This window comes from Macaca mulatta, chromosome 9, assembly GCF_049350105.2.
Source record: "Macaca mulatta isolate MMU2019108-1 chromosome 9, T2T-MMU8v2.0, whole genome shotgun sequence".
Taxonomy (NCBI): domain Eukaryota; kingdom Metazoa; phylum Chordata; class Mammalia; order Primates; family Cercopithecidae; genus Macaca; species Macaca mulatta.
The window spans coordinates 109,940,413-109,954,579 of record NC_133414.1 but is presented as its reverse complement, the minus strand read 5'-3'; the positions used below and the strand labels follow the sequence as shown (position 1 = coordinate 109,954,579).

The 14,167-nt window shown below is 51.5% G+C and overlaps 1 protein-coding gene across 7 annotated transcripts in view; it reads left to right on the top strand.

The window, feature by feature from the left end:
- Positions 1 to 14,167, top strand: part of CRTAC1 (cartilage acidic protein 1) — a 166,268-nt gene that overhangs the window by 128,634 nt on the left and 23,467 nt on the right. For all 7 annotated transcript variants that reach the window (XR_013398205.1, XR_013398206.1, XM_077947067.1 and 4 more), the window contains 4 exons: positions 2,036 to 2,172; positions 5,955 to 6,037; positions 6,951 to 7,051; positions 7,523 to 7,691. Coding sequence is in view for 5 of the 7 variants with exons in the window: in XM_077947067.1 (XP_077803193.1) it covers positions 2,036 to 2,172; positions 5,955 to 6,037; positions 6,951 to 7,051; positions 7,523 to 7,691 (490 nt within the window). In the remaining 2 variants the exon portion in view is untranslated. The remainder of the gene's footprint in view (positions 1 to 2,035; positions 2,173 to 5,954; positions 6,038 to 6,950; positions 7,052 to 7,522; positions 7,692 to 14,167) is intronic.

The following is a 14,167-nucleotide window of genomic DNA, read 5'->3' as shown; positions in this document are numbered from 1 at the left end:
AAGTTCCAGGATTTCCCTGAGGTTTGATGATCCCAGGGAAGTCCCCAGGGACCTCATTTCTGTGTGACCAAGAAGAGGCCACCCCTACCAAGTCCCTTCCCTGTAGGCAGCCACCTTGGGAGGCCCAGGCCCAGCCACTCCCTCCCTGCTAAGGCTTGAGACCCAGGCTCTGTGAGTTGGGGGGAGGCATGCCCTGAACCCAGGGCGGCTGTTGCTGGGATCTTGGACGATTTCCATCTTTATTCCGCTCTTGTTCTCACCCAGCTTCTCAACAGGGATGATCTTGCTGCCCTCCCTCCAGGACATTCGACAATGTCTCGGGACATTTGGGTTTGTCACAGCTGGGGAAGGGAGTGCTCCTGGCATCTAGTATGCAGAGCCCAGGGATAGGGCTGAACACCCTGCAGTGCATAGAGCAGCCCCACAGCAAATAGTTATCCAGCCCCAAATGCCAGTGCGCTGAGGGCGAGGAACCCTGTTAACTCGGCCGATGGCCCCTCCCCAGAGCTCTCAGGAGCAATAATAATAATTAAATAAAATATGATAAATAAATGCCCCATTTATCAAGTGTCTTCCATGTGTCAGGAACTGTGCTAAGCTTAACATATATTATCTCGGAAGCTCAGGCATCGAATAGGGCAACCCCAAGGGGGCTATGGGAGGTTTCCATTTTTATAGAATCAATAGAATCATAATGGCTAGAGATCCTGAGATCTTTTTGCTCCCTGGCTCCTCAGGCCCAGCTCAACCCACCCTGACCAGCTGGCCAGGCTTATTCAACCTCATTACTGCTCTGATGGAGACAGCCTCCTTCCCTGGCCTCCCCAGAGCAGACAGCTCGACTGCTGACCCAGCCTGCTCATCCCTGTGGCTGCCAAAAAGGACCTGCAGCAGGAGGCCGATAGCAGACCCAAGCCTGGGGTAGAGGAGACTCCCAGAGACACCACTTGCACCTTTCTCAGCCCTCTCCATGTGGGTTTTGGGACTTGGACAGACCCCAAAGTCTTTAAGGGAAAAACCCACCTACGATGAGGATATTACACTCAGAAATAGAAGGTTGCCCTTCCCAGCTCTCCTTCTGTTTCAGAGGCAAAAACACACCTGGGACCCTTAGCCTGGTCCCCCAAGACCCTCCTAGCACTTTGGAGTTCCAGCTGGGCTATCCCGGGCCTGGGGTCTCCCCATTAGTCCTGGACAGGTGTAGCTGATAACACTGGACAGATGCAGCTGATACCACAACCCCCTCAAAGCAAATGTCTCAAAAAATAAAAATAAGAAGGCTCCCAAGAAACAACATAAGGTAGTAGAAGCAGCCAAATCCACAGCTACAGGTAACCTCTTTTACCTTCCCTGAGGTGGGTGGCAGGTAAGGCAGGACAGGCTGCCGGCGATCTGTCTCATGCCCACTCGGTGCCAGGCATTTTACATGCAATCCTCACAACCCAGGCAGCTATTATTATTCCCACGTTACTGATGGGGAAGGTGAGATCCGAGGGGGTTAGTAACTTGCCTAAGATCACACAGCTAGTCAGTGGTGGAGCCTGGATTTAGATGCACAGAGATTTTCAGGCCCACCCAGCTTCTGACTCAGCGCGGAGGAGGAAGGATGCCTAGGAGAAAGGGCACAGCATCTGGAATCAGAAGCCCTGGCCTCCCCACTCAGTAGCTGTGACATCGCAGTTCCCCTCCTTCTCCAGGACTCAATTACCTCACCCATCAAATGGGAACGCTAATGTCCGTACTGCCTCGAGGGATGGACAGGAGGCATGGACAGGTGTGATCCAGACTAGGGAACGGCTAAGCGCTTCACTGGTGTCTATCACGACTGTTATTCTTCCCTCCTTCTTCTGGTACAAGCAGCCTGAGGTCTGTGTGATCCTAAAGGCAGCCCCCAGGTCCTTTTGAGGAGGCAAGAGAGGAGCTGTTGGGTTGGGCTGCCTCTTATTTTTAATTGCCCCCACACTCCATAGAGGAGAGCTGGCCTCCTGCCCGAGCCCACTCTCCTGCCGCTGACCCCCAGCCTTGTTTCCTCCAGGACATCGCCTCGCCCAAGTTCTCCATGCCCTCCCCTGTCCGCACAGTCATCACCGCTGACTTTGACAATGACCAGGAGCTGGAGATCTTCTTCAACAACATCGCCTACCGCAGCTCCTCAGCCAACCGCCTCTTCCGGTAGATGCTCCATCCTGGCTCGTGGCCCTTCACCCTTGACAGCTGGTGGGAGGAATGGTCAGGGAGAAGGTTTAAGAATCAGAAGGGGAGGGTTCCTAGGGCCAGGTGGTCAGGCCAAGGTCAATGCAGGTCCCCTGATGAAGAAACAGAAAGGAGGGAAGGACGAGGACTGGGCAAGAGGCTGTGGGAATGCAGGGCGAAGCCTGGTCAAGGAGCTGGCCTCTGCTATTGCAGGGAAAGGGAAGAGGAATGTGGCCCAAAGTGTGCCCAAAACCCAAGTGCCACAAGATAAAGCCACACTACCACGAAAAGGGGCTACGGGATCCAATCACTACCACAAAAAGGGGCTATAGGGCCCAAGTAAATACAGGTTTATTTACTGCAGGACTTCTCAGTGCCTTTAACTTGACCATGAATATTTTAATTTTCCAAAAGATGGATGGAGTATTCCAAATAGGCCTGATCACAGGGCACTTCTTTCACAGATTTTTCTGTTGAGATTGGTGTTCTGCAAACTATCCTTTGGGAAATTCTGGATGACAAGGGTTCCTGGTAGACAAGGAAAAGGGTCTCAGAAATGGAGGGAATGTGCAGGCCTCTGAGCAGTGTGTCTAGGGAGGAAGGGCTGGATTTGCTGTGGCAATATTTCTCCAAGGGAACATCCAGAGACCATTGGCATCAGAATCACCCAGAGGGCTTAAAGTACAGAATCCCGGGACCTGCCCCACATCTCCTGATTTAGAATCTCAGGGCGTGAGGCCCAGGAATCTGTATTTTAACAAGTACAGTAGGCACCAGGTGATTCTCATCACATTGAAGTTTGAGAACCACTGTTGGGGAACTGAGCTCAGGGTCTCCCCATAAGTCCTGGATAGGTGGAGTCCTGGGCAGGCATGTGGCCTGAGATGTCCCTGTTCCTGGCCTGAAACATTCCAAGAGGTCTCAGGACCAGGTGGGAAAAGGCGGGTGGGCCAGGGCCTTGCATCCAGGACTGTGCCAGATCATCTGCTTGGCCCCCCAAGACCCCTACCCCATCTCCCGGGAGGGTCCAACTATTTATACTAAAAGGCAAGAGTGTGACTACGCGTGTTTTAAAATATAATTATTAACAAAGCATCAATTCTGACTGGATGTAATCACCCCCTAAAGGCGCTAGATTTACTAATTAGGTGCCTTGCAAAAAGCTTATTCACAACTTCCAGATTAATTGCAGAAGATCAATTGCTAGTTAACAGAGACACTGCTTTCCTTCTCTGGCTAATAAAGTGTCACTCGCCAGGAGGATGAGGACTGGGCACTGAGGAATCTAGTGCCCCTGTCTGTGGCTCTAGAACCTAGGTACCTCCCCCGTCTTCCTGCCCATCCAGCCTGCTTCACATCTCCCAGCGTCCCCTGCAGCCGGGAGACAGGGCTGGGAGGGAGTACAAGCAGGCTGGCCCAGAGCTGTCAGTGGACAGAGCAAGTCACCATGTGGCTGCCCAATGGGTTAGTGTGTTTGCTTCCACGCAGCAGCAGCAGAAGCCACTTCCCAGGTACGTGGCTGTGCCCCAAGTCCCCGTGGCAGATGGCTGGGTCCTGAGCACACAGCAGAGAGGAGAGCAAGAGGGGCTGCAGCTGGGACTGGCACTCAGCTGGCAGCTCTGGAAGTTTAACCCCCAACTGTCCCACACCACAGGGGCTTTTCACCTGTCACTGAACAGGCATCGTCGGCTCGTTAGCCCTGGTGCTCTCCAGGAACAGGCCAGGCACTCTGTGGGGACACAAAGCCTCAGTGTGCTTGAGTCTGCACGTCCTTTAATGATACCTGCAGCATCCAGGGAACTCATCACCCAAACAGTCACTTAATGAGAGTTTAAGGGAGCCCTCTTAATAATCACAGCACAAAAAAAAAAGAAGAAGGAAAAAAGAAAAAGAATCACAGAGGCAAAAATGCATGAACAGGGACACTCCTAGGCCAACCGCCGTGTGCAAGGTCACCCCCTTTTGCATGTAGCCATGTCTCCGATCTGCTCTTAATTCTCCACCACCATGACACCACTCCTGGTCTCCCATGGAGATTCCTGCACCTCCGCCAGCTGCTCTCCTTGTTTCTAGTCCTGCAGAGAAAATGCAAGTCTGGCCACACCCCTTTCCCACCGTAGATCCTCTAGAAGCTCCCCATTGCCTTTGGATGAAGTCCAAACTCTTTGACACAACCCACATAGCCCGGCTCCGTCTCCAGCCTCGTCACTTTCTACTTCCCTGTTTACATCTAAGCAGCAGGCACAGCAAGCTTCCTTCAGTTCTGGGCTGTGCCAAGCCTCACCCTCAGGCTGCCGACTCCCTCTAGCCCCCAATTCTCCCTCTTCATTTGAGCGACATGTGTTCACTCGCCATGGTGGTCTCAGCTTAGCTGACCCCTCCTCTAGGGAACCTTCCCTAATTGCCCGAATCTGGGTGAGCTTTCCCAGCTCTGCACTCCCCACATCCCACTCTCCCTGGGCCTTCAGCCCTCTGAATGGTGGTTCCTGTTAACACGGACTCTGAGCTCCATCCTTTCTACTGTGCACCATACTTCATGCAGGGCCCCATACACAATAGTTGCTGCCTAAGAATGTGTTCAAAGAACACAGAAATGCAGTGGAATTGCTGGGTGTTATCCTTAGGACTCCTTAACTGCATTGTCACCTGAACCAAGAAGTGTCTCTGCACAGCTGTGGCAGAGGCTGCAGGACACAAATGGTCAAAGAGACTGTGGGCATCACACCCATGCACACCAACACACAAGCCCACCTCATGGGGCATCTGCCAGCTCTCTCTGCCACCCAGCCACCAAAGGCTCCAGCTCAGGGGACCCCAACCCCCTCCTGAAGCTATGACTGTATCACAGCCCTCTGGTGTTTCTCACAGGCAACAATGTGGTAGGAAGTGCGATGCCAATTCTTCCTTACGCCCTACCCTCCCATCATTGCCCCACACATCTAGGGCAGAGCACCCAAGGCTGTGAGAATACGCCAAGTGAGAACAATTCTAGAGGAAAGCTCATGGCCATCATCAGCTAAGTGTAGAGAAAGAGCAGGACGTCCCTAGCAGACGTTTCTGAAACAATGCCAAAATTCAGAGTTCCAAACAGACAGAACCACTGCAACCCAAAGGGACCCCTTTCCTCTCTTTGCCTCTGGAATTCATCTTTATATCCTGCAGACACGTGCTTGGAACTTTCTGAGAGCTGAGCACTGTGTTAGATGCTGCAAGAGATGCAAAGATGAATAATGCAAGGTCCCAGCCTGCAAAGAGCTCACATTCTCCCAGGGGAGATCAGATGCATTCATAGAGAGCTGTAACACAGGCAGAAAGTGATAAAGCCCATGAAGAAAGAAGAGATTGCTTCCAGCAGGATGGTCCAGGAGGGCATGGAGGAGGTGGCACTGAGTGGGGTTAAACCCTGGGTAGCATCCAGAACTAGGAAACCCAGGGGCCACTTGAAGGACAAGGAAGGTCGGTTGAAGGAAGTTCTGTCCCTGCCCCTTCTCCATCCATCAACTGCCCTTCCCTAGTCTGCCTATAATTCATCCATTAGAGAAGGAAAAATCAATATTTACCAACATAAATTAAAACCCAGGCAAGGAACAGGCAGAGTGTAGGCAGGGTCTGGGAGCAGAGAGTGACTCCGTGGGCAGCCAGGTGGCAGCCCATGCACATTGGGACATGGGGATGTTCAGGGGACAGAGCGGAGCAGGTGGGTCTTCAGGTCCAGGGGCCTCTGAGACCCCACCAGAGCAAGCCTGTCTCCTCTCCTGCAGCGTCATCCGTAGGGAGCACGGAGACCCCCTCATCGAGGAACTCAATCCTGGGGACGCCTTGGAGCCTGAGGGCAGGGGCACAGGTGAGGGGCACCTGGGGTATCTGGCCTGCAATGCCCCCTTAGCACTGTTCATACCCTGGGACGAGGGCGGGAGGGATGGGGCAGCCAGTCCCACGGCAGAGTCCCTCCTGTCCCTGCCACACTGAGGGCTGAGACTCAAGAGCAAGGGAGAGAGTGGAGATGGGGGAACCCTGGGGACAGGTAGGCAGGAAACAGAGGGGAGGATGGTCCACTCCCCCAATCCCAGGCTGATGGGGGCGGGGGAATGAGAGTCTATGGGTCTGTGGGCAGGAGCTTCTCTGGCCATACCTTGCCAGGTGGGGACGGAAAGGAGAGGAGTGAGCCCCTTCTGCTCTCAGGCAGAGGATCTTGCCATCTGACCCCTCCCCTCTTTGCACTCAGCTTGTCAGGCAGAGCCCTGGGCCAGGAGTCCCAGAACCCAGCTCTGACATTGCCTCACTTTGTGGTCTTGGAAAAGTGGTTTTACCTTTTGGGTGTTCTCCACATTCATAAAATGGGGATAATTATATCTGTCCTCTTCACCTCTTTGGGTTGTAATGACAACCAAAAGGAGCCTGTGTATATGCAAACACTTGATAAATTGACAGAAAAATCTATGCAAATATAACAGGCATGTATTATTCAAACCATAATAGAAAGACCAGAAAGAAGCCTATGTGGTCTGAGTAATTTGCATGCACTGTCTCCATGCAAAGACCGGGGGAAGGAAGGAAATGTCTGTCCCATGAGTCCTATCATGAGTCGGCTGTTAGGAAGGATAGGAGATGGGTGCCGAGCCCCAGCCTTCCTGCCCCGGTGCTGCGCTTTCTCTGACCCCGCACCCAGGTCTGTGGATACTGCACTTGGTTAGGAACATCTCTCCTCTGTGGGTCTCCTGGATGGCGGCCAGAGGTGAAATCTGCATTGTTTGTAGGGGGTGTGGTGACCGACTTCGACGGAGACGGGATGCTGGACCTCATCTTGTCCCATGGAGAGTCCATGGCTCAGCCGCTGTCCGTCTTCCGGGGCAATCAGGTGCGCTCAGACCTCAGGAGCCACAGATCCCAGCCCTGTGTGCTCTTGGGTACCTTAGGTTGGTGAGGGCAAGGCACTGGGGTGCTGGCTTGGCCAGCATGGTGGGTAATGGAAGCCCTGGGCCCTGGAGGAGGGAGGTAAATTCCAGCAGCACCAGGAAGCTCAGGAAGGGCTGCCTTGGGAGAAGCCCTTGCCTCTCTGCCTTCCACTGTCGTTTCTCTGCCAAACACTGTGCCCTGAGTCCCTCGGCTTTTGTCTCCTCTATCTACAGTGCCTCTCTTTCATTTAGCCAATCTGTCTTTGCCTCATTTGTTTTTCTCGCCTGGCTTCCTCTTCCTCTCTTTTTCCTCTGCCCACTTTCTTCTCTTCCTCCTTCTTCTCCCTCTCCCCCTCCCATCCTCCCTGGCTCCCTGCTCTTCCCACCCACCACGCTGACACCCACCGGGTGTCTACCTCTCACTCTCCCTGCAGGGCTTCAACAACAACTGGCTGCGAGTGGTGCCACGCACCCGGTTTGGGGCCTTTGCCAGGGGGGCTAAGGTCGTGCTCTACACCAAGAAGAGCGGGGCCCACCTGAGGATCATCGACGGTGGCTCAGGCTACCTGTGCGAGATGGAGCCTGTGGCACACTTTGGCCTGGGTGAGTAGGGGTCCGGTGGGGGATGGTGATCTGTTGTCAGGACAGCGGGATGCTGACTGATTCAGGGACTCACAGCCCGAGCATCCTTGGGCACCGCTCTACTGTGACAGCCATGGTGGACACCAGCTACTGGGGACAAACCCTGCTCTGAGATGAGCCTGAGCTCAAGAGGAGGCGAGTGGGAAACGCTGGTTAGATTTTCATGCATCTCACTTGCAGGAGTCCCCACCCCAGTGCCTCCGTGGAATTAGTTCACCTTGGGGTCAGAGTGTTTAATCTTCCATTTGTTCAAGGCTGTAGCCTTGTTCAAATGCTGGGCTGCACCAAATGTGTCCAAGCCAGCTGTTTCCCTAGCCTCTTGGGAGCTGGTTCAGTCTTGAACAGGCTTGGGAAACCATGCATTCTCAATGGGAGTGAAGTCACCCCAAAGAGGAGAGAGTGGGTTCTTGGCAGGAGAAGGGGGATGACAAAATCCTATCTTTTTTTTTTTTAAATATGTAAAAGCATCAGGGGCCAGGTGCAGTGGCTCATGCCTATAATCCTAACGCTTTGGGAGGCTGAGGCAGGTGGATCTCTTGAGCTCAGGAGTTCGAGACCAGCCTAGGCAACATGGCGAAACCTCATCTCTACCAAAAGTACAAAAAATAATAATAATAACCAGGCGTGGTGGCGCATGCCTGTAGTTCCAGCTACCTGGGAGACTGAGGTGGGAGGATCACCTGAGCCCAGGGAGGTAGAGGCTGCAGTGAGCTGTGATTGCACCACTGTACTCCAGCCTAGGCTGGAGTGAGTGAGACTCTGTCTCAAAAAGTAAAAAAGCATCAACAAGCATATAGCACATAAACTGATATACAGTATATCAGTGGCATTAATGGAACTATCACTACATACCTATTTGAACAAAAATTAAAAATAGCAACAATACCAAATGCTGGCAAGGATCCAGGTAGCTTCTAGAAATCAGAGAAACTGGATCTCTCCTACATCCCTAGTGAAAATGTAAAATGTACAGTTACTCTGGAAAATCTTTTGGCAGTTTATTTTAAGAAAACAAAACAAACCTAAGCAAACAACTGCTACTCTATGACCCAGCTATCATATCCCAAGCCACTTATTTCGGACTAATAAAAACTTATATCCACACAAACATCTTTACATCTGTTCATAGCATCTTTATATTAATAACCCGGAACTAGAAACAACCTAGGTGTTAATAGTTCAAGCAACTGTGATACAGCCCTTCCATAGAATATTACTCAGCTATGTGATACGTGCAAAAACTGAGTAGATCACCGGGGCACTGTGGTGAGTGAGAAAAGGGGAGAAAAGGCTCATCTCCAAAGGTCAGTATGGTAGATTTTTGTTTACATAACATTCTCAGAATGACGAAATTATACAGCGGAAAACAGATTGGTGGTTGGCAGGACTTAGAGATGACGGAAGGGAGAGGAGTGGGTGTGACTATCATCAAGGGCAGCCCGAGGGGATCTTTGTGGAGCCTCTGGTGGATCCCTGGGTAGGGAACCTGCAACCATTGGGTGAAACTGGGTGAAGGGCACAGAGGCGCTTTTTGTACTATCTTGGCAACTTCCTGTGAATCTATAATTATTTTAAAATACAACATTTTAAAATAAATGTATGGGGGGAATTGGGGAAAAAGTCTAAAGAGTCTTCTGGCAGGGTGAGGGGATTACAATGATGGAAAAAACATTGAGAAACACCAGTAGGAGTAGAGGAGCCCAGAGTGTCTTCACTGAAACGCAATGGTTCAGAAAGTGCTGGAGTCAAACATTCCTAGGTTCAAAATCAGACGCCTTCCCCAGGTGTTCGCACCTCATGAGATGTACCATTTTAATATAAAAGGAATAGGCACTATGGTCTCAAATTACTGAATACAAATGTTAATATTATACACACATCATATGTGCAGAAAAAACCTGAAAGGAAATGCAAAAAGTGAGAACAGTGATTCTGTCTGAGTGGCTGGATTAATATAGTAACTCTCACTTATTCCAGACACAGTGCCAAGCACTTCACTCTTATTACTTCATTTAATCCTCATGACTACCTTGTGAGATGAGCAATATTATCCCCATGTTACACATGGGAAAACTGAAGATCAGAACAATTAAGAAACCTGCCGAGGTCACATGATACTATATGGCAGCACTGGGATTCAAACCCAGGCTTCCTTGAGCGTGTGGTTTTTATTTCCTTCCATATGTTTTGTTGTGTGTGTGTGCTCCAGTTTTTATAGGGAACACATAATATTTATGTGTAGTCTGAAAAAGAAGCAATAAATATTTAGGGGACCCAGGTCCTGGTTATATGATCGTTTTCTTGGGCTATTTCACCCTGGATAAGTCAGCCTGAGGTTGGAGTGTTTATCACTCCTAAGGCAGCTATGTACTAAGCTGGCCCTAAAGGCACAAGACACCTTTTAAATACATAGTCCTGTCTCACAAAGTAGCAGCAGCCGACACTTATCAAGCAATTAGTATGTGCCAGGCACTGGGCTGAGTGGTTTGCCTGTCACTTCATTTGATTTTCACAACTTGAAGAATCAGGTATCATAACCCACATTTTACAGGTCAGAAAACTGAGACTGAGGTCAAGTAACTTGCCCCAAACCACACCTCCACAGAGTAAGGAGAGCTAGATTTGGACTGAGTTCCTGACTGTGACTTAACACCTCTAGTAGCTGCTTTGTGCAGCCAGACAAGCGGCAAGGTGACCGCCATGGTATCATAGGTGGCTGTTTATCCAGGCTTCTGGTTGGAAAACTCCCCCACTCCATTGTGCCAGTAAGGACATTGAGGCTTACCTTGTAAATCAATGGCAAGGGCAGGATGGGGGCTGAAATTCTCCTTCCCCACATCTCAGGGGCTGCCTCTGCTATTTTAAGTGGTGTATTAGGGACCTCACTTGGTCCCTTCTCTGGCCAGAATCTGCCCTGCCAGGAGAATAGATTGCTTTCTTAACTGGCCAGGTCATATGATGGGGAGAAGGGGGCTCAATAGTCCCTTCTGGGCACCTGCTCCCCACACTCAGTATTATGCACACTGCATCTCATTGGGACCTCCGCCTAGTGCCAGTCCTTGCTATTTTGCAAAGCCCTGGGATTTGTTCTTCGTCTGACCTCTGGCTCAAAATGCTCTAAGGGGCCTCCCGGCAGACTCCTCTCTCTATTGACAGGATCCATTCCCAGCGGCACTGGAAGGCAGGCTGCTCTAGGGACAGGCCCCTTGGGTCACGAGGCGCCTCAGCAGATGGCCAACCCAGCCGCCAGGGACACAGTGAGAGGCGGGCAGTTCCATCCCTGCAGCTCCCAGGCCCCTCTGGATCTCTTATGAGTGGAGCTCAGCACTGCTCTTCCTGACTGATGGGGGAGCTGGCAACGGAGCAGGAGCGAGGGCGCCAGTGGAGAAGGCCAGATGGAGGGAAGGACTGGGAAGAGAGAGAACAGGGGGAGACAGAAAGACAGAGATGGGCCTGTGGAAGACCAGGAGAGGCAGAGACATGGGGAAAGAGGCAGATAAGAAATGCCCCCTGCCCTCCAGGCTGGCAGTGGGCGGAAGGCAGATGGACACAGGACTCTCATGAGAGGCAGATCTGGACACACCGCCACACTGGCCCCGTGGCCATGAGAGGACGCAGGCGAGGGAAGTCAGTTTTGTTCTGGGCAGCTTCCCGGAGGAAGTGGGACTGGAATTAGGTCTAGAAGGACAGTAGGAGCTTAGAAGGGGTAGGCGAGGGCCTAAGGAGAGCATTCCAGAGGTTGGACTGGCTTGGCCAGAGGCCCAGAAGTGGGAAGGTCCAGTCCAAAGAATGGGAATGTTTTGGAAAACTTTTTTTCTCATTGTAAGAACAATGCATATTGATTATAGGAAAATAAGAAAATTATTTTTAAAAGAAGAAAAATTACTCATCGTTTCACCCCTGTTTGGAATATTAAGGAAAAAGTAAATGTTTCTTCCTTCACCTTCCCTCAATATCATTTGATTCATTTAGTGACTACATATTTACTGAGCACCTACTGTGTGCCAAACACAAAACTGAAGATCCTTGCCACAAGCCATCCTATGTTCCAGTAGAAGGAACTTATATACATAATACACATAGTAAATAGGTAAATAAATAAAATGTTAGAAGATATAATGGGTCGAGTGCAGTGGCTCTCGCCTGTAATCCCAGCACTTTGGGAGGCCAAGGCGGGCAGATCACCTGAGGTCTGGAGTTCGAGACCAGCCTGACCAACATGGAGAAACTCCGTCTCTACTAGAAATACAAAATTAGCTGGGCATGGTGGTGCATGCCTGTAATCCCAGCTACTCGGGAGGCTGAGGCAGGAGAATCGCTTGAACCCAGGAGGCAGAGGTTGCGGTGAGCCAAGATTGTGCCATTGCACTCCAGCCTAGGCAACAAGAGCGAAACTCCATCTCAAAAAAAAAAAAAAAGAAAAGAAAAGAAAATGCAGAACAGAGGAATGAATTAGGAGTGCAGAGGGGAAGGGACAAGGAGCAGTTTTCCAGCACAGTGGTCCGGGTTGGACAGGTCATGCTTGTGATATGCTTTTATTACATGTCATATACACAGGAACACACAGACACGTATTTCTTGGCAATTTTTAAAATCAAAAGAATGATGCTTTCCACTTGTTTCTGTAAGTTGCTTTTTTCCCCTCTTAACCATATGTCCAAGGCCGGGTGCAGCAGCTCATACCTGTAATCCTAGTGCTTTGGGAAGCCAAGGAGGGAGGATTGCTTGAGGCTAGGAGTTCAAGACCAGCCTAGGCAACATGTTGAGACCCCCTCTCTACAAAAATTAGCCCAGTGTGGTGGTGCAAGCCTATAGTCCCAGCTACTCAGGAGGATGAGGCAGGAAGATCGCTCAAGGCCAGGAGTTTGAGGCTGCAGTGAGCTATGATCACAACACTGTACTCCAGCTTGGGTAACAGAGTGAAAGCCTGTTATATACACGTGTGAGTGTGTGTGTGCATGTGTGTGTATACACATCCTGGACAGCATGCCAGGTCTGTGCATATCTCCTGTTTCCTTTCAGGGCTGTGAAGTATTTCACTGTGAGGCAGCACTCACCCTCACCACCTATTTACCTAGTCCCCTCTAGATGGACAGTTAGATTGTTTCCAGTTCTGAGCAGTTGGGGTGAGAAGTGGGGATGTCTACAACATGAATCTGAGAAAGGCCTGCCTTGAGGTCCCCTATGACTGAGGAGTAGAGGAGAGGGGCCAGTGGGAAGCTCCCCTGCCGGCACTCACAAGACTTCAACTCACCTGCCCCCAGGGCCCCTGCCCCCTTCCTGCCTCCGTGAGTCCTGCACTGCCTCCTCCTGATTTTGCAGCAAGGTGCGGTGCGCATGTGTGGGTACACGAACGTGTATGTGAGTGTGCACACGTGTGCCTCTCCCAGACAGCCTCAGCCTTGCCCCATGCACATCGTGTCTGCTCTCACTGGAGCACACCCCGAGGACGCAGGCCCTCACCTGTACTCCCCACCTCCGTCCACAGGCAATGAGTGTCCGCATGGGGGGCTCCCAGAGGGCCCACTGTGTTGTGCAGAGCTCTCATAGCGACATCTTGCTGTGGGGTCCCTTCTCAGTGGACCCTGCCTTGCTCAGTGGAGCCCCCCACCAAGTTCCGCAGTCCCTCTCCACCCTGGCCTTTCCCTGCTGTTCCTCACCTCCTGCTGAAAATAAGTGTTTCTGCTTATAGCCCTTGTCGAGGGCTCCCCCACCACCAACCTGGTTGCTCGGAACCCACCCCTGAGCCCCACATGCCCACCCTCCACTTCCCAACTGGTAGCGGGCCGAGGCAGCTCACTCCCAAACCCAGAAAATAAAAACAACACCAATCATCTATTTGCCTCTGCCAGCTCCACTGGGAGTCACCGGCTCAGGCAGCTACCCCCACCATTCTCCCTCCCCTCTTCCCCCTCCCCCACAACCGGCATTGCCCATGCCCCAGCCCCACCTACACATGCCACCGTCCTTTCAGCTAATTGCTTGCAGGTGACTCAGAGCTGCCTCTCCGCACCGGCTGATGCTCATTTACGGAAGGGAAATTCAGTGGCCCTCATAAAAATTGCTTTATTAAAGTGCAAAAATATTCTACCAACTGTATTCCCACCATCTGTTTTGTTTGTAATTCTTCTGAAAAGTGCAATTCTCTCTGCCTCCTTGGCCTCTGTCCTTTAAAAGCTGCCAGAGGTGACTCACTGCTGCTCCTGACCTCTTGTCTCTGCTGGTTAATGGGGGGCGCTCCTCTGCTCAGCCCTCCCCTACACACAGGCCTGGCAGGACTGACCGGCTTCGAGGCTGCTGGTGTGCGGTGTCTGGGAGCCAGTCCCCCTCGGCCATGCAGCCCCAGGAAGACTTAAGATGTTATGCAGATTGCCTGGGCAGAGGGATGAGCTGCGCCTAAGGACAGGAGACTGGTTTCCAGTCCTAGCTCAGACACT